This window comes from Alexandromys fortis, unplaced genomic scaffold (assembly GCF_014885135.2).
Source record: "Alexandromys fortis isolate MF-2015 unplaced genomic scaffold, M_Fortis_MF-2015_v1.1 scaffold_8_9099976_23576923, whole genome shotgun sequence".
Classification (NCBI taxonomy): domain Eukaryota; kingdom Metazoa; phylum Chordata; class Mammalia; order Rodentia; family Cricetidae; genus Alexandromys; species Alexandromys fortis.
The window spans coordinates 3,105,202-3,129,735 of NW_026067899.1; the positions used below are offsets into that span (position 1 = coordinate 3,105,202).

General features: G+C 46.2%; 1 protein-coding gene across 1 annotated transcript in view; it reads right to left on the reverse strand.

Moving 5' to 3' along the window:
* Myo3b (myosin IIIB) overlaps window positions 1-24,534 on the reverse strand; it is a 270,528-nt gene that overhangs the window by 245,549 nt on the left and 445 nt on the right. Inside the window, exons 2-5 of the mRNA XM_050123618.1 lie at window positions 22,809-22,943; window positions 16,220-16,324; window positions 15,881-15,980; window positions 12,878-12,954 (exon numbers count right to left, since the gene is read on the reverse strand). Of these exons, the coding sequence (XP_049979575.1) occupies window positions 12,878-12,954; window positions 15,881-15,980; window positions 16,220-16,324; window positions 22,809-22,943 (417 nt within the window). The remainder of the gene's footprint in view (window positions 1-12,877; window positions 12,955-15,880; window positions 15,981-16,219; window positions 16,325-22,808; window positions 22,944-24,534) is intronic.

Below are 24,534 nucleotides of genomic sequence, written 5' to 3' on the forward strand. Positions count from 1 at the left end.
ATTGGATGTAAACAGTCACTTGAGTCTTCAAGATCTCACTCAGTTTTTCTTCTTCAGCACGGAGATGAAGCCAAGGACTTAGGCAAGCTTTGGTCTAGTCCTGAGCTAGGTCCCCAGTCCTAGACTTATTATTGCTATTATTTTTTATTTACATGTATGTGTGTGTCTGTGCACGGGTTTGTGTATGTGATTACATGGAGGACAGAAGAAAGCATTGGATACTCTGGAACAGGCACCATGGGCCATTGTGAGCAGCCCAGCTGCGGTGCTAGGAACTAAACCCAGGTCCCCTGTAAGAACAGCAAAAGCTCTTATCCACTGAGCCATCACCAGGGCTCAGCCCTTGTTTCTTTTTCCCTTTTTCTTTTCTTCCTTTCTTTGTTTCTTTCTTTCTTTGTGTGTGTGTGTGCGCACAAATCTCACTATGCAGCCCAGGCTGGTCTTGAACTCATAATCCAGGACCTCTCTTGATTTATAGAATGCTAGAATTGGGAGAAGAGTCGTTTCTGCCGTCCCTTCCAGCTCTAACATTCTTTGACTTCACGATTTCTAAGCAAGTGACCTTGGGATAGTATTTGAAACGGAGGGGGTCCACACCCACATGAAAATTAGCCAGAGTGCAGTGCAGGCCATTTTGGGGCAGGCACTTACTTGATGGCTGGAACCTTGAAGGGAATTTACCACTGATATTTTGTAGGAGGAATTAAGGTTAGTAGAGGTGCTAACACCTCCGTTAAGGAAGATGAACTTCAGCCACAGCGCAACTGTTTGGAGGCTGGTTAATGGAGCGTGTCCAGGTTCTTCCCTCGAAATGCAAACTTAGGGCTCTACTGGCCGTGCTTAGACTCGCTATTGCACATTTTGGGCAGAAGGGAAACGCTAATGCCAGGATTACCAGCAGTATCTATGCACTGGCAGCCTTAGTGCCCAGTACCAATAGCTATCCTACACAGAGGTAGCCTTAAGGTTTCCAAATGGCAGCTGTAACCACTTTGGCCTCCAAAACTTTTCTTTCAAGGGGAGACTGGGGATAAGCAGAGGTCTTTACAATGGCGTAGGTCACAGAGCACAGGCAAGCAGTCCAGACTAAGGAGACAGCTCTTTTTAGCCTACTTCACGGAAATCAGGGTCAGGTTGCAGATTCCTGAGGGCCTCCTGATCACCCTTCCCACCCTGTGGTGGATGAGTGTCCTCCCTCTGCCTTTAGGAACTTCTGAGGCTTGGGGGCAGGGCTTCCTTGACTTGATGCCACAGTCACTGGGCCTCACTGTCTCCTTGCCTTCTCAGGATGATCTGAGTCTATTAAAGGCAGATGATGACTTCCTCTGTTGCCAGCTTTGGGGTGGAGGGGCACTCTCGGGTCATGGAGGCTCTGGACTCTGGCTAAGAGAGGAAAATGCGGGCCAGCATCTTCATCTTGTTGGTTCTTGTTTGTTTGCTTTGCTTTGCTTTTGTTTGTCTGCTTGATTTGGGTTTTTTGTTTGGTTTGGTTTGAATTGGTTTGGTTTTTTGAGACAGGGTTTCTCAGGAGCTATGGAGCCAGTCCTAGAACTCACTCTGTGGACCAGCCTGGCTTCAAACTCACAGAGATCTGCCTGCCTCTACCTCCTGAGTGCAGGGATTAAAGGTGTGTGCCACCACCACCTGGCTTCATCTTGGTTTTAACACCCCTCAATGAGTAAACTCGACAACATTTTAAATCTCTCTCTGCCCTTCTTTTCACACAAATGGAGCGGCCCATTTCTCAAGCACCTCCCCTGAAGTACTGTCGAGGAAAATACTGGTCATCCTACATTTTCTTTGGCACTGAAAGCTTCTCAGCAGGTAAGTGGGCCGTTGCTGTTGGGTAACTTACTTATTTATTTACTCCTTTGACATCTCTTGCATTTTGTAAGATGACTACAGGAATCGTGAATTATTTTTATAATAAAAACAGCAAGTTCTTCATTTGACCTTCGTCCTGCATGCACAAACATTAGAGCATTCATCTGTGTTTCCTTCTTCTGGAATAGCTACCTTCAGGATTCCTCATCAAGGAAGAACTGGAGGTGATGTCTTGATTATAAAACCAGATTCCCAAAAGATTAATCAAAGAAGGATGCACAAACTCCCATCTGCATCATTTCAACCGTGGGTGCAGGGCTGGAAGAGTGCTCTCACTTCCTCGGGGCCACCCTGTGCAATGTCCCGTGGCTACAGCTTCATTTCAGCCCAGACAGACAGTGGGGCTCACTGATGGGGCTCCCAAGAGGTGGGCGAGAGGCTCTTCTAGAAAGACTTGGAAACTTCTCAGAGCCCAAGGGAACAGCTGTTTTAATCACAAGGTCCTTCTATCTGCAGAGAACACCTGGCCACCCTGAATGTCCAAAGGCAAGAAACAGTCCACGCGGGAGCTCCAGAGTCCAGGAACCTAGATTTCTCCAGTAAGATATTTAGCTTAAACCTTTATCAATAATATCAAGAGCTGCTGGGCTAAACTCTCTTCAATATCGCCTTCAAGCAGGTGGCATTACCCAGTGGTCTACACTCCTAAAAGCCTGCAAATGTTAAAATGCAATAGGTCTTCTCCACAAATATTTCTGAATGTCATTAGAGATTTCATTAGGTTTGCTTTCTGTAGTCTGATTTCTCACCTTGCTAGAATCAATCAAGCAGTCCAAAATTATAACAGAGGTCGAGACTAAATTTTCATTCAAGTGCACAGGCAAAATGCTGTTATCTCAAAAGCTAAATTCAGCTAAATAAGAGGCAAGGCAAATAGACCTACCTAAAGCTATTGCTTCCCGACTGACCTTGAGCCCCAAAGTGCGGGCAACAGACTGACAAATAAGATGGGCTGAGAGGCAGGAAGGTGAATAGGAGCCTTCATTTTGCTTACACAATCCATGCAGCACAACTGGTAAAGGTTATCGATCAGAAAGACTGTTAAAGTAGAACACCATCTATGCAATCAGAAATTGCAGGCGGTGTGTATATTCCAGGGGTAAACATTGCTTACCAGTTTACGACACAAACGTCTTACCCGATTGCTTGCTGAGGTCGTGAGCAAATTAAAATAGAGTCCCCTCCTCCCTAGAATAAAATATAGCTCAGAGGGAGGATGTGCTAGAGATTTTAGGAGTGCTTTTGGTTTGGATGGATGACCAGATGAGCAAGAGTAGATGTCCTTGCTGTTCTTTCACAGAGCTCAAGAGCGAAAGTGAATTTATACTTTACACATTGAGAAATTGCTAGAAATAACTAAGACTGGTCTTTGAACTTCGGAACAGTCTTGAATTTAAATGCGTTATTCAACAAGTCTTTCCCCTCCCCCCGAAACTTGTAATATTCATTCAAAGCCTTTAGAGAAATCAACTCAGATTCGAATTTAAAATACACACTGCAGGCTTATATAATGTCAACTTCCCACCACAGCTGGTGGCAGGGGGAGGGGGTAGAGGGGGACTCATTCTAGGTTTGAAGCTAGCATACAACTGACATTTGCACCTATACTCTCTGAGGCCCTGGGGAGCATTCCACCATGCACTCCTTATCTGGTAAATCCCCTCCCCAGAATCAGAGTTGGCCCCCGCATGCTCCTTCATAAAAGATGAACCAGCACGCTAAATTGTACCTGTGTCCTTAAGACCTTAGGGACCCAATCAGCCTGGAGGCCCAGGACATTCCCTGATCCAGCAGCTTTTTCCTCCATGCAGATAGACACAGGAGGATCTTGGGACTCATCAGAAAAAGGAAACCGGGGTCTCCTGTAGGCAGTAAGCTGACTTAACCGAAGTCACACCATTGGTTCAAAGTCAGTGTGGGTGCAAAATTGCATGGTTCCCAGTATCACCCAAGTCAGGTACAGTCTAGGCATTCTTATAATATAAAGAATTCTGGGCCACCACCAATGACAGTGCATTTTGTATGAGTTGAAGCAAGAAAGAAGCTTTCTCTTCCCTCTGCCTGTTACGGCCCCTCCCACAAACAGCAAACTGCAGAGAATTCTCCAATTCGGTACCATTACCCTGGGAGAAGAAACAGGCTCAGAACAGGTAAGCAACCTGCTCAGCATCACACAGTGTGCCCGTGGAAGTGAAAGCTGTGTCCTCAACAGGAAGATGCTGATGGAGAGCATGCCTTTCTCCTCCAGGCTGCATTTGGAAATTAGGAAGAAAAGCAAGTCAGAGGAACAGATGCTCCTGCTGGGGTATACCACTGCCCAGCGCAGCAGCCTCTGCTTTCGGTCCTCACCCAGGCTCTTGGCACCGTAGGCCTCATGACACCCTTGGAAATGTCACCATTCCTAACAGAGTGACTCTCCTTGGCTTTCTTAAACTGAAAACAAAGTATGGACATCCCCAGGGGCAGAAGAGAGCACCGTGTCGAGCGGTTCTCCCGCCCCTGCCTGCTTTTGCATCATCTGGCGGCAAGGGTCTGCCGGAGTTTCTCCTAACTCCACCTGTCTCCTCCTGAGGTTTTCTTCCAGTAGCTCAGCTACTACCCAGCAAGGAAGCAAGGACAGAGTTTAACTTCGGTATGTTTTCCCATCCATCCGTGGGGCATGGGCTCCCCGGATGAGGAGCCTCCTGGGCATTGAGACCCTGGGTTCGGGAGAGTTGTATAACTCTGATTTCCCTCAGCACGTGCCTGGGCTCCTGAGAATACAGGAGTGAGAGGGAACAGACACCTTGGTCCTTCCCACCTCCCCACAGAGGCTGGGGAGGATAGCCTGGCTGCTTCCAAATGCTAACTGGAGGCTGTTGCTCTGACACTTTCTACTCAGCGGGGTGGAGAGATCCAGAGGCATCCTCCCTTGTGCACGTGTGTTCAGCACATCTGGACCCGAGGATGGCAGATGGGGTCCTAAACTTAGGCCCACCAAGAAGAGTGGTGACATCTCACCACCACCCACGGGGCCGCCCCACACCTCCACACTGACACATGACTCAACCTCTCCACCCAGATTCAGCTGAGGGGGACGCTTTCCCTGGAAGCCGGGGGGGGGGGAGTTATGTCTGGACCCAGTCATCAACCTTGCTGCAGCCCTTCACCCACACAAGCTCTTCAAGCATGCGTTAGGCCTTAAGAGGCAGAGCCACTTCTGAGAGGGTAAGGAAGGGCAGAGAGATTTCTGCTCTGTTTCCCATATAAGAAGGGAGGGAATAAATGCCTGGGAAGCCAGGAACAGCTAAAGGCAATGGGATCTCAGAGATGAACCCACTGGGGAAGAACCGGAAGTCTCTAAGGGTCTCAAACACTCTAAAAGCCTTCATTTCTCATGGTGATTGTACTGGCAGGTCCTCAAGGATCCCCAACCCCCCCCCCTCTCTCTCTCTCTCTCTCTCTCTGTCACTCTCTGAGTATGTGTGTGTGTTTGTACAAGCGTGTGGTGTCAGGACCCTGTGCCTACTTGGCAGGTGCTCTGTCACTGAGCCGTGCACCCCACCACGACTCTCCCAAGATTTCAAAGGAGGTCTAAGTGACACAGACCAAAATAGGCCACCAACATCACTTTGCCTTACCAAGACTTTGGTGAGACTCCAGCCTCACTATGCAAGGAAGGTAAAAGCAGGGAGGAACTTTTCCCACTAAAACCTACAAGGGTTCTCTGTGAAATGGAAGAGGCAGGGGCGGCAGGGACTGCCCGTGTCAGTCTCTTCTCATATATGACCACAAGGGTTTTGTTGTTGCTGTTGATTTTATTTATTTATTTTGGTTTTTCAAATTAGGGTTCCTCTGTGTCTTTCTGGCTGTCCTGGAACTCACACTGTAGACCATGCTGATTTCAAACTCAGGAATCCACCTGTCTCTGCCTCCCAGTGATGGGATCAAAGGACTGCGCTGCACGTGACTCATTGCTGTTTAGCTTATAAAGAGCAGAAATTTACACTGAGATCAAGTGACAGCACATCCAGTGCCCAGCAAGAGTCAGCTCCTCACAGTATCTTCTTCCCGTCCCCTCTCACAGTGACGTCAGTTTGAAGGCACCCCTGTGGCAGATGCTGCACCCCCCCACATACCCCTCCTCACTATTTTATTTTGTCTTTGCAGGCAGTTTCTTTTCCCTCCTCATTTTACTTTTTAATCTTCTCCCACTTTTCTGGTCAAAAATATTCGGCAAGTTCTCAGCTGAGACGGATTAGTGATTGGAGTGTTTGCTGCTCAAGTAGGAAGGCCTGAGGTTCTGCTCCCAGCACTCATGGAAAAGCCGGGCGTAGTGGGAAGTGCCTGTAATCCCTGTGCTGGGGGCTGGAAACAGGCAGATAGATCCCTGGGGCTCAAGGCCTAAGGAACAGCTGAACCAGCCACCCAGGCTCAGGGAGAGACTTGCAAAAGTTAAGGTGGGAAGCAATAAGAGAAGATTGCTCTCCCTCCACACATGCACAAGATAGTACACACACATGCTCATGAGCACATGCTCACTCACACATGCACACTGACACATACACATGCACACATGCTCATGAGCACATGCACACTGACACACACACTCTCAGCTCACACATGTGCATACACACATGCACAACATGCTCACACACACATGCTCACACACATGCACACTCACACTAGTCTTCAACATTTCCCACATCAGTGGTAATGTGAGAAAACTCACAGTTCTCACCCTAAAATACAAATACTCTTAATTTTTTAATTCAAACTAAAACCTATTTTTAAAAAAAAACTGAGCAATCATTGTTTTTAAACCACGAATGGCAGAGCTCAGCTCAGAAAAAAATTATTCTCCTAAAGTACTTTATTTTTCCAGATTCTTCCCTTGAGCTTAATCACTGGTATTTAGTGATGTGTTGAATTACTACGTTTTCTTTGACACACCAGAGTAAAGGTTATCAGTACTGAAACAAAGTCTCTTACACCCAAGACTGGTAAGATGGAGCCATGTACCATGAAGAAGAGACATTTAGGCAGTTTGTTGTCCTAACAGATACCACAAGGAGGCTTTGCCAAACTGCCACTTGCCATACAAATCGAGCAACCAAGGACATTGGCTGCACACTCATTGCCTCTGCTAAAGAACTAATGTCACCTCCTGGGATAAGCTCTGTAACCAGTATGTGTGATGCGGAGGGATGGAACTCAGAGCCTGCGTGTGCTAGGCAAACCCTCTGGGCTGTGGCCTCAGCCATATGTGTTTCTTTGTTCAATTCTTGAAACCCACAAAACGTAGAAGGAGAGAACTGACCCCACAAAGTTGTCCTCTGATTGCCACACATGTGCCAAGACATATGCACCCATACACATCATCACCATCACCACCACCACCATCATCATCATCATCATCATCATCATCATCATCATCATCATCATATGTTTTAAGTCCCCCCACAACTGAAACCTCTTGGGATGAGCATCACATTCACAAATTGTGTTATAGTGCCTTGACTTTCTGGATAAATTCTTTATTTATTTAGAAAGTTGGGCTCTCTATTTCTCACTGTAGGTTGACACCAAGAAGACCACTTCTTGATAAAAATATTAACCAAGACACATATTTTATTGGGTGCACCGGCACTCATCATTAAGCAAGTTCTGTAGTGTTAAGAGTGAGGACTTTGGGGACTGGTGTGGCTCAGTGAGTAGAGTGCTCGCTGGGAAAGCCAGAGAACTGAATCCAGAGCCTCACAGCGCATAAGAGAGTTAGCGAGGAGACATGTGTCTGTGACCTGAAAACCGGGAGAGCAGAGACAGGCAGAGCTTTTGGTCTCATGAGCCGGCCGGTATACCCAGATTAATATGCCCTGCGGTCAGGGAGAGACTTTGTCTCAAAAAATAAGGTGAACAACTGGGGAAGACAGGAAGACTTCAATCTCTGACCTCCACATGTACACACATACACATGTGCACACAGAAGCACACCACATACACACCCATACAGATGTGTGTGGTGGCGATGAGGACTTTGAAACTAAACATCTCAGTTCAAATTCTAATAACCATCCAAGGACAAAGGATGGTTACTTCCTGTGACTTATTCACCTCACCAGTGAGAAACACTAGGGTGGAAACAGCCCTGCCTTCCGTGGTTTGTCCCCAGCATCCCAGATCAGTCCATACATATACAGCATTCAGTGCCTCATACATAGCCAGCAAATGCCGGCTCTCGTTTGGGAGCCAAATCCACTAGGAAGAGCTTAGTGAATATAAATGACAAGGATGGCAAAATTCTCCCAGAACTGTAATGTTTTATGGCTTTTTCAACCCTTCAACACAAAATATCTCATTTGTCATTTCTATTCCTGGCAGGGCCAAAGGAAATAGCATTGTCGTATCATTTAGCTGGGAATGGCATAATTAATGAAGTCAAGAGTGGTTGCAAAATGCTTGCGCTATTTCTGCATGGGTGTAAGATGGTTGCTATGGCAACCATCCCTGTCAAGGACCCTGGGCAGGGCAAAGAGCGTAGTCACAGCACATCTGTTTCTCCTCTCTGCTGATTAGCTCTTGTTTGCAACAACAGGCAGACGGAAGTGTAAATGGGGGGGGGGGGATTTTTTTTTTTTTTCAGAAAAGAAGCAAATGTTTATTTTATCCCTGAGTCTGTTTTCCAATACAAAAACCGGCCGCTAGTTGCTTTGGAAGGATGCCGAGTGTGCAGACAGGGTCCTGGCTACACAAGGATGCCTCTCAATGGGCAGAATCGCGCCATAAAGCCAGGCTGTACTTTGTGAATGGCTTCTTTAGAAAGGGTGTGTTCCAAACTCCGGTGTCAGAGCATCCTTCTGCCACACTTCTGTGTCTTGATGGATGAACTGTTTCACTCACCAGCCATGCCTCTTCCACCCTTGAAACCAGGCACGGATGAGAATTCTGTCCATGCCTCAGGCGTCTATACTATGGGGCTTGTGTTCTCACCGTGCTGCCTGGGAATCCAAACTGCTTCAGCACTTTCTAGGGAAGCAGACTGGGACATGGCGCCGCCTCCACTTCTCAAAGCCTCGCTTTTCTCAGTGATAAAATGGAAAAAATACTATCCACCCTTGAGAAGGAACTAAAAGTACAGTATGAAAAGCCCCTATCAGAGTCCTGGGGGTGAGTCAGCCTCGGTGAGGGAAGGCTTACTTCCTGCTGTGTTTGCGCTTAGCGAGTTCCAAGTCCCCAAACTCAGACACTCAGCAGGACACTCAGGGCTGGCACGTGTCAGGCCCTAAAGAAGAAGGAAGAGCTGCTTGTGTTGGCCTAAGGCTCCCTCCTGCCCATGCTTTGCCCCTGTAGCTGGTAAAGAGACCAGCTTTTGAGCAAAGACACAGTGTCTCTATGACTGAGGAAACCGCAAGCCCTCCTGGTGGCAGGCACTTACCACTCAGAATGGAAATATGTTAATATTTTAATAGCTAGCAGGTCATACCTGCACACACCAGCTAAGTCTAAGGTGTTGCTTTACACAGTCTACAGATAACCTCAATGAAAAGACAGATGACAATGTGGATCCCCTTTCCTAGACTGCTGCCATTCAAAACAACACACACACACACACACACACACACACACACACACCTGGTCTTCTGATTTTAGCCTTTATCTGAGGCATTATTTTTAGCACTGGACACAACTGTCTATTGTCTCTTTCCACTGCCTCCTGTTACTTCCGTTCAGTTCTTCCCAATGTGACTCGCAAAAGATAGATTCTGTTGCCTAAATTATCTTTCTCAGGGTTATATAAAGCATATCTTTCACGCCGAGCTCTTTTTTTCTTTACTGTGGGCACAGCATGCTACTTAGGTATTTACTGATCTTGATGGACAGACGGTCCCTTTTACTGTGCCCAGCAATTTATTTCCCCAGAAGTATTGTTGCAAAGTGGGAGCGCCTTGTGGGATCCTCCCTCCCTCGCATTGCTGGGTTGATTCCCCTTCACCAACATTCTGCTAAGGCAGGAGTGCCTACCTACCCTCCCCACCGTAGTGAGCAGAAGGGACTAGCTTCTAGCAGCCAGAGTGAACTGTGAGTCTGGACGGCTCGTCAGCGTTTGATTGTGGTCTGGTCACATTCCACTAGCTGCCTGGTTGGTAGGACAGCCTATTTGAATTAAATATCACAGTTACTCAATTTGGTGTCGTAGAAATGGAAGGAAATAATGGGCTTAATTTCTCAGAAATAAAATAAGATCAGGGCTCTTTCCATTGCATTTTGAAAATAAAGTATAGGCCATCTCCAAGTCTTAATCCGCTGACCTTGTTAGGACAGGCACTGTTGCGGCATTTAATCCAAATCCACTTACTCACAGGCACTGACGGAAAAGCATATTACAATCGATATGGTATTCAGGCTTCACATGAAGACAATGCTAATTTGAACTGTTACTGATTAGACTTTTCAAACCCTGCAGCTGACCCAAAGCACTGCTCACAGTGGAAAGCGTAAATGCTCACTGCACTGATCTGACAAGCAGGAGGCTGTTCCCGTGGGGGGACACGAAGGGTCACGGAGCACAGTGAAGCTTGGCTGGGAAAAGTCATACTCCATTTCAAAAATTAAAGTGTGAGGGGGATACAGGCTAAAAACTGCAGGCTGGGACCCACATGGAGCCGGCAGAAACCTGCTCCCGAGTGATGGTGTCAAGGTCCCACTTCTCAAACTTCCCACCTTTCCGTGAACCCACTGTGGTAGACAGGGGAGACTCAGGATTTCCCTGCTGAGAAGGGAGTCAGGGCCAGGCAACCTAGGAAACAGAAGTTGACCATGGGCCTCCTCACTGCGCCTTACAGAATGGTTCCACACACTTACCTCAACCCAACCGAAGCTGGGAAGCCACAAAAGCCAAGTAACTGCTCAAAGTCCGGGGAAGGCCTCTGCACTTTTCCCTGTGGCCAGGAGACCCAGTCTGCTGGGATCAGAACAGGAACACCTTCTACACTATACCATCCGAGTGACTGGCGAGGCTCCCCTTTCAGGGCAGATCAATTGAAATCTAACGAGGAATTTGCCAATTCCTCTATCTTGAACTGTGCCCTCTTTATCTTATCCCTGGGGCTTCACCGCCAACATGTTCATTTATCCAGCAAATATTCTTTGAGCCCCTGCTCTGGGCCAGCAGGGAGTGGAGAGTTTAGTCAGCATCCAAGTCCCCCACAAAGCTTCAAGCCCTGGGAGTCCAGCCCATCACTGTGCAGAGGTGACAGTGGCGGGCTAGGGTTGAAAGCGGCAGCGATAAGCTCCTACCTAGATATAAGTAAAAGTACCACTGCTGTTGGAGAATTAAGAAGTGAGTTAGGGAGAAGAATTGAAAATGAACCTTGGCAGATCCAAAAGAACGTGGTAGGAGGGCTCTGTTCAGCATCCAAAGGAACTGTGACCACATTCTCCCCTGTGGGGTTCACAGGTCCTTATGAAAATGGATCTCTTCATTTTTACTTGATGGATTTGTATTGCCGCAAATGCAAACACCCCAGATCATCTGGGCAACTACTTGCCATATAACCTAGTGCCCACGTTACCTTCCTGTGAAACCATGACCAGCTTACACAAAGCAACAACCGGAAGTCAGCGGAGGCACTGTTTGCATAGAGCGATCACATGGACGGAAACAAAGCTAAGCTGGGGGCTGCGGGGAGGCGAGGCCAGCACGTGGTACACGGTGGTAGGAACACCAGACTCAAAGAACCCCACTTGTGTGCTGAGGCACAGTCAAACCACAGAACGCAAATAACACCCAAAACAAGAGCGACCATCTCATTAAAACTGCTGATCTTGAAGGGTGCTGACTTTGTGATTTTTAAGTATTTTTTTACAGATCTATAATGTGTGACCAAACATTTAGATCCAGCTTCATGCATTTCAACCTATTTAAGAAACATTTACAATAAGTAAATTCTGTAATCTGTAATCTGTCGGCTTTTCCCTTTTGTGAAAAGTGAATCTGTTGGTTACTCAAATATAAAACTGGAAAGTCATAGGTAGTAGGAAACACTGAAGAAAATTGAGCAGAGATTGGAACGATCTTGCTGTCTTAGGAGATCACCTGGGCTATCACACAGAAGACTGACCACGTGGACAGATTGGAGACTGAAAGCCGTCTCGGGGAGGGGTGACCACCTACACCCTCTGATTTAAAGAATCCATTTGCTTTCTCCCAGAGAATGTCTTTCAGGCGAAGGTCGGAGCACTGAGGAATGAAATGCTGACCCGGTGAGCAAAGCTCACAGGTGACTCATACATGCCTTACCCAGCAGAAAGCCCCCCTACCTCTGCATGCCTCATCTCTGTATTGAGGCCAGAACTAAATTAGGACCAAACCCTGTTCTATGGCAGAAAGCTAACAACATACGCAAGAGATGTTGCTATGTACGTGATAGAAACATCCGGGGAACACTGCATGCGGCTCTCTAGGCTGCTTGGAGATAAAATGAGGCTCGCCATCCAGCTGTGGGGCATGGGCTGCATTTATCTAGAAAAGGGAACGGTTTCTTTTTTTTCTTTTTTTTTTTTTTTTGGTTTTTTGAGACAGGGTTTCTCTGTGGCTTTGGAGCCTGTCCTGGAACTAGCTCTGTAGACCAGGCTGGTCTCAAACTCACAGAGATCCGCCTGCCTCTGCCTCCCAAGTGCTGGGATTAAAGGCGTGAGCCACCATCGCCCGGCAAGGGGATGGTTTCTAACGTAGACGAAGCTAGATGGATTTGCCAAGCCAACACCCTTGAAGCTGCCTCTCCCAGGGGGTTACCTTTTCTTAATGGCACGAAGGCACCCTATGGGCTGACTGTGATGTAATCCTGATTCTCTGAGACTGTCTTATCAGCATCCCTCACCCACGAGGATTTCAGAGTTCTGTAAGGATAAAGGATTTTCTTCTGAAAATTGTAGAGAGGATATGTCTTGCCTATACAAAGGCACAACAGCAAGGCACCCGACAAGTACGAAGAAATAGATAGCTCCCGCTTACCTCAGGGGCCATCCAGAATGGGGTCCCAACTGATGTGTTTCTCCGTAGGCGTGTGCTTGTAAGCTGAGCAGAGACACCTACAGGGAAAGGGTAACAGAGTTCATCAGGCTGCGTCAGGTGCTAGACAGAGGCTGGTAATGTTTTCTATAAAAGTCCAAATCGTAACTATTTTAGGTGTCATGGCCCCTGTCACAATTAACTTCTGCCAGAGTACTAAAGCAGCCACAAAAAAAGCACATCAATAAATAAGTTTGGCTATACCTAATTAAAACTTCATTTATGGATGCTGAAATTTGAATCGAGTACAGTTTTCACATGACAATGTATTATTCTGAGTTTTTAACCAGTCAATAAAAATATAAAAATAAAACGAAGCCTGGTGGCACAAGCCGACGATCTCAGGACTTGGGATTCTGCTGAAGTGGGAGGAGCAAGAGTTGAAGTCAAGCCTGGACTACAGAGTGAGTATGAGGCCAACCTGAGCTATATAACAAGGTCTGGTGTCAAACTACAATAGCTGTATATGTGCCTATACACAGTACCTAGGTCATGAGCTGCATAAAAATAGAAGTTGGGGCATATTTGTCCCATGAACAATACTTTGCCAACCCATGAATGACATTTTAATCATCCTATCTAACTCGCAGAACCTGTGTTTCCTTAGGAATGTTCCTGTCCATATAACTGCCGATTTGGAGTATAAGGAAAAATACCAACAAATTGACCAACCCAAAATATCTTCCAATTTATGTTTCCCAATTATTTCAGATGATTTCTTTAATAAGTGCTTGATTTTATGGTGGAGGAAGATTGGCAAGCATTATCTGTAATAGAGCATCAGTTAGACATGAAAAGATTTCAGGCCTTATCTAGCCAACAAGACTAGGAACTTGGCAAGAAAGCAATACTTCTCAAATGGAAAAAGAAATCGACAGCATTATTATCTAAAGCTCAGTGTTGAAGACCTGAATTTTAATATTATTCCAATGTCCTTTTATGACCCTCTCTTCTCTGTACCATCAAATCAACTAGAAGGAAATGTAGACTGGATTAAGAGTCCAGAGAGTCGCCTTCCAGTTCAGTGACGCCTTTTCCTGGTCTGTGACCACCTCATTGTTGAACCTCACTTTTCTATCTTCAAACTAGGATGATGGCAACAATCACACCTACAGATAGATTCTTCTAACACCAAGTATGAGAATATTCGTGTCATGTACTTTTTAAGTGTAATGTATTTTTTAAATCCTAAGCAGAAGTCTAGCACAGCCCTAAAGAAAATGAGAAATGTTGATACTATTGCAGCTGAAGACAAGAACTCAAGTCTTAACACCGTATGCTTCTTATGGATGGACCCACCCTAGAGACTATGGGTCCTGGATGATGAGCAGAGGACCCCAGGTTCAAGGATTCGCCACTCATATTCTTTTTGTTAAAAAGCCTGGAAGGGCTGCCATCTCCAAGCTCCCACGCTTGAGACAAGGACGCTGCTGTGTTGTCCAGGCTGGTCTCAAACTCCCAGACTCAAGTGAGTCTCCCACCTCAGCATTCCCAGTAGCTGGGACTCTACCCATGTCACAGGGCCCCAGATAATGCCCACTTTACCAAGTCCTCCATAACAATATAGTAAACAAACAGTTACATCTTTCTGGTTTTAATTTCTGGATGTTCAGGAACTTTTTACTGGAAAGATTAAGAACACTTTCTCTCTCGAAGCTTGCAAAGCTGAGTAGTGGATAAATTGGTTTGAAGCCCTATTCTCCTCCTTCTAGGCTACCTCCCCGGCATAGTTTGCCCTCAGAGTCATAAGGAAAATACACATTGTTACAGTTCTATCGTTTCTCGTATTGGGAGAGGAGCACAGCCTCAGACAACCGGCTTCCTCTAGCCCCTTTTTCTTGATTTGCCTCTTAAAACACAGACAGACACACCTGAAACAACTTTATTTTCAAAATTTTTGCTTTGTGTGTGTGTCAGTGTTTTGTCAGTCTCTCTCTCTCTCTCTCTCTCTCTCTCTCTCTCTCTCTCTCTGTGTGTGTGTGTGTGTGTGTGTGTGTGTGTGTGTGTGTGTGTGTGTACCACATGCTTGCTGCAAGAGACAGCCAGAAGAAAGTGTTATGTCCTCTGGAACTGGAGTTACAGACAGTTGTGAACCTCCACAACAGATGCTCTTAATGGCTGACCATCTCTCCAACCCCAACATCATTTATTCTTAAATAACTTCTTTTCACACAAATAATTTGCAGACACATTCTTATACCAAATTATTTCTTACCAGTAAAATAGCGAATGCTAAAAACCACCATCTTGTTTTGTGACACTGGTAACATTCCCAAGTGTTCTAAATGGTTTCTCATGGTTTGTAACTAACCCTTGAACTTATTTTGAAGAGTAAACCATCCCATATGCCAAAACAGAGGAAAACTAAATGGCTTGTTGGTTTAGGACTGTCAGAACAGAGCGTTGGCCCCAGATGGTACTGTCCACATTTCCTGTGAGTGTTTGCCGGTCGACCTGCCTCACGTGTGGAGGCAGGAGGCAGAATTTCCCATCTCCCAGGCCCAGAGGACCCGTTTGCCTTCTGTGCACTGCAAATAAGTATGCCCAAGGCTAGAGAAAGCCATTTAAAAAATCAAACTGCTTTCTCTTTTCATATGCAAAAGAGAGATGAAAAATGTAAATTACAGACAATTGCCCTGAGGTGGGAAACTTTCACGGAAAACAAAAAACAAACAAACCAAATTACCATTTTCTGTAAAGTTCTTCTTTCCCAATACTTTTATTCCCTGTATCTAATAAAATTGCTTCAAAAGCCGAAAGTAATTAGCAAAAGGCATCTATCTCCGAGGGTGATCCATCTGGAAACCCCCCACTCTCCAGCCCGTTTCCTGGAAAGTCCCCGAGCCTGTGGTGCAGCAGAGGGGCCCCAGTCTTCAGAGATTGCAACAAATTGTCCCCTTGGGCTAAAACCACACACAACAAGAAAACAAATGATACAGTCATTACCAAAGTCAACGAGCTTAACTCCTCCTTCTGCAGTCAGAAGAATGTTATTCCCCTTCACATCCCGGTGGATGATCCGATGGTGGTGCAGATGCTGAAGGCCCTGCACGGAGTCCCAGCGCCACAGCAGGAGAGAGAGAGAGAGAGAGAGAGAGAGAGAGAGAGAGAGAGAGAGAGAGAGAGAGAGAGAGAGAGAGAGAGAGAGAGAGATCAGAGCTGTCAGCAGTTTCATCGAAGTCCACACTAGGTTATACCATCCCCAGACTGAATCCCCTCTGCTAATGTGCAGCGCGAAGCCTAGCTGTGCACAAATTGTCCTCTCTCCACCACGGATGTTCTTACCAAGAGGGCTCCATACAGAATGTAGGAGATCACAGCTTCATCCAGCCGCTCGCCACGTCTCAGGAGGCCCTTGACAAGCTCAGTGACAGAGCCCCCGTTACACAGCTGGGAGAGGAGGTGGAGGACCGAGAGGGAGCCGGAGAACCAAGGCAAAAAGAAAAGACAAATACATTTAGAAAGAGAAATCTTACTGATTGCTGACAATGTGGTAAATTTGCAGACCGCACAACTCCAGACTAAAATAATTAGATTGCAAATTTCTATTAGACAACCAAATCAGGTTCTTTGTATATGTGTAGTCTTTATTCAAAGTAATGGTTTATGAGTGAACATGCTAATACCAAAGGCTGACTTTTTAATTGCCAAGTCAAATATAAAAGCACAAGTTATTACTTAGAAATCTGAAAGAGAAAAGCCTATCAGTAACCATGGCAACTTACTGGCTACTTTTCACTTTATGAGACTATTGTCTGGTATTTTTCTATCTGAAGCATCCATTTTGAGGATGAAAAAAAAAAAAGCTGAAGAGGCAAGATGAATGCCCTTGATACCAGACAAGAGACAAATCTCAATGATTTCAATGTCTCCTGCCTCCCTTGCTGGCACTGCAGGCATCTGAGGCTTGCCCGGAGACTCTTCTAAAGGTGTCCCATGTCTGTCAGGCCTGTGGTGTGCTTGGCTTTCTCTGGTTCAACTCGAGGTTTTAGGAGACTTTAAGCCTCTCTATTTCTCCCTCTCTCTCTACTTCCATCCCTCCCTCCCTTTCTTTCTCTGTCTGTAATGTAAAACATTCTAAGATTTCACCTGCATCTCGTCCTTAATCGTACAGTGTATATCACTAAAGTATGAGTGCAGAGAACAGATACAACCATACTCTCCCAACAACGTCAGGGTTTTCAGGGATAAACTCTTTCAATTGTAGAGTCAGTGTGAGTTTGCTACAAACCACCTTTGGTAGCGTCTGTAACTGTTAAGAACACCCTGGTTGCAGGCAGCATGATGTCAGGACTCTCATGCAATGGCCATGGCCGCAGCCCACCTTGAGCTTATATAAAACTTCCCCTTTAGAGACTGGGGCTCCCTGGGGTGCTTTGCCTGAGATAAGTAAACCAGTGAGTGGGGGGTGCTCCCCTGCTTGAGTGGATGGCTTTCTTACATAATGAAGCCCGACAAAGGGCAGATCAGCAGCTAGACTAAAAGAGACCTCAACATATTAGGATCTATTCAGCTCCAGTTATGAACAACGGCAGCAGTTAATAAATGGCGAGAGTGTGTTTCTGTTTGATGTGGACGCCGTCCCTGCCATACACTTGGCAGATTCTTACACAGTAACAATCAAATAGCCTGGAATAAAATGCCTGTGCTTTTAGCCTTTAAGTTGCTTATACTAATACCCTAATAGGAAATCCTTAGAAGTAGCACAAAATACTGTTGGGAATTATTTTGCAGGGACCCCTAAAGCAATGCAATGTTTGAAGATTGTGATGACTCTTTGGGTTTGATACTGTATTAAGTGACCTTGAGGTCAGCAGTCTGCCAATACCAAGTTGAATTGGTCGCTCAACCTTGATATGGGATTCCCCTCTGTATACTATGAACATGTACTTTTACCATTGGTTAATAAAGAAGCTGCTTTGGTCTATGGCAGGACAGAATACAGCAAGGCGGGAAATCCATGCAGAGATAGAGGAGGAAAGAAGGCAGAGTCAGGGAGATGCTATGTAGCCACCCAAAAAAGCAAAAGGTAATGAACCACGAGCCTCATGGTAAAATATAAAATAATAAAAATGGGTTAATTTAAGATGTAAGAGTTAGTTAATAAGAAGCCTGAGCTAATAGGCCAAAGAATACGCAATTAATATTAAGCCTCAGAATGATTATTTCATAAGTGGCTGCAGGAGCTAGTGAGCAGAACCCAGTAGGTAGAGAGAAACTGGTCCAGGGGACCAACAAAATGGAGAATATTTGTAGCTACTCAACCCCATTGGCTCTCATGTCCCAGATGTTGTATTCCAGTTCCGTCTGCCTATAGTTTAGATGCTGAATGTTCTTCAAAGCTTTATCCATTAAAAAACTGGCATTATTAGGAGATGCTATGACCTTTTGGAAGAAAGGCCTTGTGGGAGGCCTTTGATGGTTGAGGCATCCTCCCATACTATTTCCTGGCCATTGGATGAGTGATTTGTTCTACCAGAGTTCCATTGCCATCAGCACTCCCTCCAGAGGCCCCAAAGGAAAGACCTTTCTAGCCGTGGACTGGGACCTCTAAACTGAGCCAGCACTGTCACGCAAAAGGCTCCGAATTCTATAGCTTCTAGATGTGTGGTAGAGGACCCCAAAAGGACAAAGAACATTTCATGTTTACCTTTCTGCTCCCCAGGCTGCAATTAAACTGTTTATCACCTATTGCTCAATCATGAGCTGACACAGTCCCCAGCCTCAGTGTTCAGGTTTACATTCCGGAAATAGAATTTTGGCAGCAGATTGGCAGATGAACTAAGGGACAACAGCATCAAGCATGGGATATCCAGCAGGAAGGCTGGAGGCATCCATGAGGGGAAGGACTGAAGAGATAGCCTAGTTGGTACCTTAGTCGGGGTTACGATTGCTGTGATGAAACACCATGACCCAAACAAGTTGGGGAGGAAAGGTTTATTTGGCTTATGTTTCCACATCACTGTTCATCCTCAAAGGAAGTCAGGACAGAAACTCAAGCAGGACAGGACCCTAGAGGCAGAGGCCATGGAGGAGTGTTGCTTACTGGCTTGCTCAATCTGCTACCTCACAGAACCCAGGACCACCAGCCCAGGGGTGGCACCACCCACAATAGGTTGGGCCCTCCCCCACCAGTCACTGTTTAAGAAAATGCCCTATAGGATTACCTATGCCTGATCTTATAGAGGTATTTTCTCAACTGAGGCTCCCCCCTCTCTCTTGACTCCAGGTTGTGTCAGGTTGACATAAAACTAGCCAGCACAGTTGGTAAAGTTCTGGTCATGAAAACATGAAGGCTGCGGTCCAGGTTCCCATCACCCACATACAAAGCCAGGTCGCAGTGCATATCTGTGACCCCAGTCAGCATTGGGGAGATCAGAGGCAGGTGGATCCCTAGAGCTTTCTGGACAGTTACTCTTCCTGAACTGGTGAGCTCTGGGCTCAGTGACAGATCCTATCTCAAAGAATAAGATGGAGAGCTACAGAGAAAGATAATGTCTTCTAATTCCAAACATATGTGCACACACATGAACCGATGCTCACATATGCACCACATACACAAATAACAATTGCGGGGGGGGGGGAGCAGGGCCTTAAGTCAAGTCATGAGGTGCTTATGACCTAGAATCAAAGGGGGTTTCTGGGTACCTCCATGAGGAAAATGAAGGCACTGTCTACAGACACAAGGAGAGGAAAGAAAGTACCAGTGAAGCTCTCTGCTCCTCTGGATGCAAAGCCCAGCTGGGCTCCCATCTCAGGGGCTCATGTGCTTTCTCCTGTTGAAGGGGAAATGCTGAAATCATACCAAGAGGACATTTAACCCAAGTGTTAACCCAAGCTACCACAGTGCTGGAAAGCTCCCCTGGAGACTCTTGCTATTCTCTTTCTGAGTATGGCCAACAATGTGGCAAGGGCCTCTTCCACAGGGAGCAAACTTGGGACCTTTCTTCATCACTTCAGAACTTAGGAAGGGATTAAAAGGAGCTATTTGTCAGTGGGATCAAAACTCAGCTGTGAGTTTAGAAAAACAAAACAAAACACAAAGAGATCTTATTCAGCTGGTGTCTTTTGTTCCGTAAATGTCAGAGCTAAGAGCTGTCTGGCTCTCCAGAATTCACAGAAATGTAATTAACCTATGCGGGATATATAGAAGGAAGCTGTCCTGGGAAGCTGATAAGTTCCCTAGCAAGGCTTTAAAAGGGTAGCCTGTGGGTTACAGAGAAAGAATGTGCTAAGTTAGATATAAAGGGAGAGAGAGCAGCTGCTCACTGATAATTGTCCAGAGTGAAACGGATTGAGCCTTTTAAAAGCAAAGCAAAAAATCATACTCAAATGAATTAAATAAAATAATCCCCCTAGAGCTGTCAAGGCACACAAGCCTCCTGCCCCAGCCCTGAGGGTTCCCGCCCTCTCTGCCAGCCAACTGTCAGATTCAAATGCAGGGTGTGCCTCCACTCCTCAGTTCCTCCCTCTGCCCTCAGCACTGGAAATGAGGCAGCTGGATGCACCTAGAATTTAATGAGCATTTTGCTCCAAACGAAGAAAAATAGCAGAAAGAATTTACATTCCGTGTCTCATTTTCAAAACATCACTGACTATTAACTCAATCACAGTATGTGCATTCACCGGGACAGCCATAACTTCAAGCAATGAAGTGTTCTTTGCTCAATAAGCCTTCAGCTCTTCTCTATGTTATTAGGGAGTGGTCCAGGCAACACAGTCTCCAGTCCTCTGTTCTAGCCTCAGCTCCAACTGTCAAGTGTCTCCTATACCAATGTGTTGATTTGACGCCGTGAGGAAGCAGAGGTAAGAAGAATTTCTTCCATAGCCTTGTGGTCAGTAGACTGTCAAGGTCTTTCAAGAGTGTGAGGTTCTACAGAGAGCATCAAAACAGAGACAAAACTACTTGAGATCCCGTAGGAAGCATCATGTCAGTCTCTCCGTCTGCCTCTCGGCAGTCCAGCTCAGTTTTCCACTTGAGGTGGGACAGATAATCTTTACTTTACTGAATATTCAGTCAAGTCTCCAGCTTGCAACTACACAAATGAAAACCACATCCCTTGAGACCCGGAAACTCCATATCCAGCAGGGAGATGGTCACTCTTTGAGAGGTGTATAGACTGGAGGCTCCCAGCTCCCAGCTCAGTCTTCCCTGGGTGTGAGTGTGGTGGGAAGGATCACCCCCTCCAGCTGTTTCTTATTCTCTTGTGCTGAACACAGATAGCATGAACCTGTAGATGCTGCTCTGACCTGACCTTCCTAGCTCTTCCCTTCTCCTGTCAGAAGTTTGCCATCCTTCATCTGACTGAAGCATCCCCTCATTGCACTCTAGACTCTCTAGAGCAGGCTACAGTGTTCAGTATTTGGACCAATGCCATCTTAACAACCCTTCTTCTCCATCAGCATCCTAGGGTCAACAACATCCTACCAACCCTTCCCCTCCACCAGCATCCTAGGAACAATGCCATCCTACCAACCTTCTTACAGAGAGCTAAAAAAGAAGACAGAGACTCAAGAAATAACATCCTTCCTGAGCAAAGCATCAGGGTTACACAGTTTTGTGACAAGATTAAAAACCCTAATCTTCTCAGGATGGGGGTGAAGGGCAGGTGGTTAATGAAACCCAAAAGATGATGGGAGAATGTACATGATTTAAGATGCCAACTAATATCTCAAAGATAGGTCACAGAAATCAAAAACCCCTGTATTGTTAGCTTGTGAGGAAGGTAGCTGATGTAGCAGAAATACTGAGACTAGCTTCCTGCAGATCATCACACTTGGATGCAATAATGAATTCTCCATCCATGGTTGACATGACAGCCAGTTCATATTGCCCCATAGTCTTCTCGGATCTCAGGTTTGCGCAGATCCGAGAAGACCAGGATAAGGGACACTAGTCGGTGAAGGGAAGGTGGCTCTTGGGCTCCTTTAAGGTGTCCACGTGTGTCCTCACGCTCCTGTATCATCCTGATGACCAGAGGCAGGGAGGAGTGAGCTAGTTCAGAGGGGCTGGGTCCAAGACAAATCAGGGTGGGTCCTATGAGAATGAAGGAAATGGCCTGTCCTGTTGTCCTTACTCTCTCCAGTCTCATGGGGAAGGTAACATAGGGGACTCAGTCTCCTGCCCCGGATGTCATTCATTCCCATTAAAAAAAGGGAGGAGGGACAGAGGCGCACACATTACGTTCTCTCTAGGTCCCCTCTGCACAGCTGATACTCCTGGGAATGTCTGCTGTCCCCTGGACAGTGTGTCTAATGTCTCCTGGCACCTTTCACTATGAATTGCTCACCACCACTGCCAACCGCTGCAGGAGGGCAGAGGAGCAGCTGCGAGCTAACTCCTCATTGTCCATTGCACTAGAGAATTAGCCGAGACCACGATCACAGTCTCACTGCTGCTTAACCTCTCCTTGCCCCATGGCCTTCCTCACTCCCTCACCTCTCTCTCCGCTAGTCTCTGATACAAACGGTGCCGGCCAACTGCATCATAGGCAGAGTTCTAAGAGGGGCCGTACTAAGTTAGAACATGAATTCTATAAAATGTTTCCAATTTGTAGAACACAATAATATTTCCCAACTGGATTCCTAGATCCACTCTGTGTTAGAAGAAAAGAGGGTTACATTTTTGTTTGTTTGTTTTGTTTTGTTTGTTTGTTTGTTTGTTTGTTTGTTTGAATCAGCTGAAGAAGAAAGCTCATCCACACACCTTGCTGTACAGACTGCAGTGTCTCACAGCTGGTCAGGTACCTGGTGCACAGGAGGGGTCTACTCCTCCACCGCACACCTACAAACACTCTGGTCAACAAAGCACCCGCTTGCCCCCAGCGCTCAGCGCTCACTTCCATGCAGTGGCTGGGCAACAGAAGCCTCTCACCTCCAGGACCAGCCACAGCTGTCCTCCGACACAACGATCCACTCTGTAAAACATCCCATAAAACTGCACGACATTGGGGTGGTTAGGGAGAAACCGCAGAATGTTGTACTCAGCCTCGATCTCCTCATCCATATCCTAAAAGGGTTAAAAAAAATACATGTAGTGTGATTTCTAATAGGTCTTAATAATAAAAGCCCAGAGTCGGATATTGGGGTAAATGCTGACAGATCAGAGAAGTAAAAGAGCCAAACCCTAGAGAGACCTTTCACCTCTACCAAACCCTCAGACCAAAGTGGACAAGACCCTGTCTCCATGAATCCTCAGACTGCATGCACTGAGCTCCTGTCTCCTGCCTTATATTCCTCTCTCTGCCCAGCCATATCACTCCTGTCTCCACCTCCCTAGTGCTGGGATTAAAGGTGTGTAACTCCCAAGTATTGGGACTAAGGTGTGAGCCACCACTGCCTGACTGGGTTTCTCTTTGAGACAGGATCAAGCCCAAGGTGGCCTTGAACTCACAGAGACCTCTCTGCCTTTGACTCAAGAGTACTGGGATTAAAGGTGTGCGTTTACCACTGCCAGGCCTCTATGGTTAGCTACTGGCTTAGCTCTGCGCTCTGATCATCAGGCAAGCTGTATTTGTGAAAGCACAAACAAGACATCACCACACATCCATGCTTGGTTTAGACAGGTATGTAAGGAAAGGTGCAGAAAGGACATTGCGCTCAGATCATCAGTTAATAAAGCACGTTGATCATGGGTTTGGGATTTTATGAAACATGAACTCACTATGAAGCCCAGGATGACCTAATACTCACTGTGCTCCCTATGCTGACCTCCAACTCAAAATCACCTCCCCAAGGCCTGTCCCTCCCAAGGGCTGGAATTACAAGTGTGCACCACCATATTAGACATAAGACTCTACTTATATTAAAGTCATCCTTGTCAGGTATGAAAAAGAGCTAAGAGTCGCTACACTGATACCATTTCTAACCTTTTGATTATTTTAAGCAATAACTTTCCTTTATGTTAACATTTTTCCTTAACTGTATTATTGTAAATAACTTTTTATTGAAAAATGTCTGGATGTTCAAAGATTAAAGGGGCTCACGCAAGACACAACTTCACTGTGCAGAGCACAGCATTGTAACCTTGGCGTTTTGAGAGAAAATGTCACCTCAGATGATTGAATATCGGGAGGCTGGTTCATTTTGTGACTTAGAAAGAACAGGGAGTAAAATACAGCATTTTCCCCAAAAGAATAATTTCTAACAGTCCAAGACATTAAAGCCAAAATAACAATAAAACAAGCAAGAAATCAAAGTCTGGGAAAGCTTTGTTTTTGTTTTGTTAGTTTGCTTTGGGTTTTTTGAGATAGGGTGTCTCTTCGTAGCCCTGGCTGACCTCAAACTTGCTTTGTAGACGAGGCTGGCCTCTCTGCCTGCCTCTGTGACCCTGCAACCCCCAATCCACCCCTCAGTCTGCCACACCCCCATCCTGCCGTGTGCTGGGATTAAAGCCGTCCTCGGTCTCGCCCAGCAAGTCCAGCGCAGTTTTAACTCCAAGCCAAGTTCTTTCCTTCAGAGGCGCTGACAAACCAGGATTCATTTTGAGATTTCCTGTCAGCGTTCATGAAAATTATCCCCAAAAATCAAGAGAAGAAATGGCCGACCCAGGCCAGGCAGTGGTGGCCTTTAATCCCAGCACTCGGGAGGCAGAGGCAGGT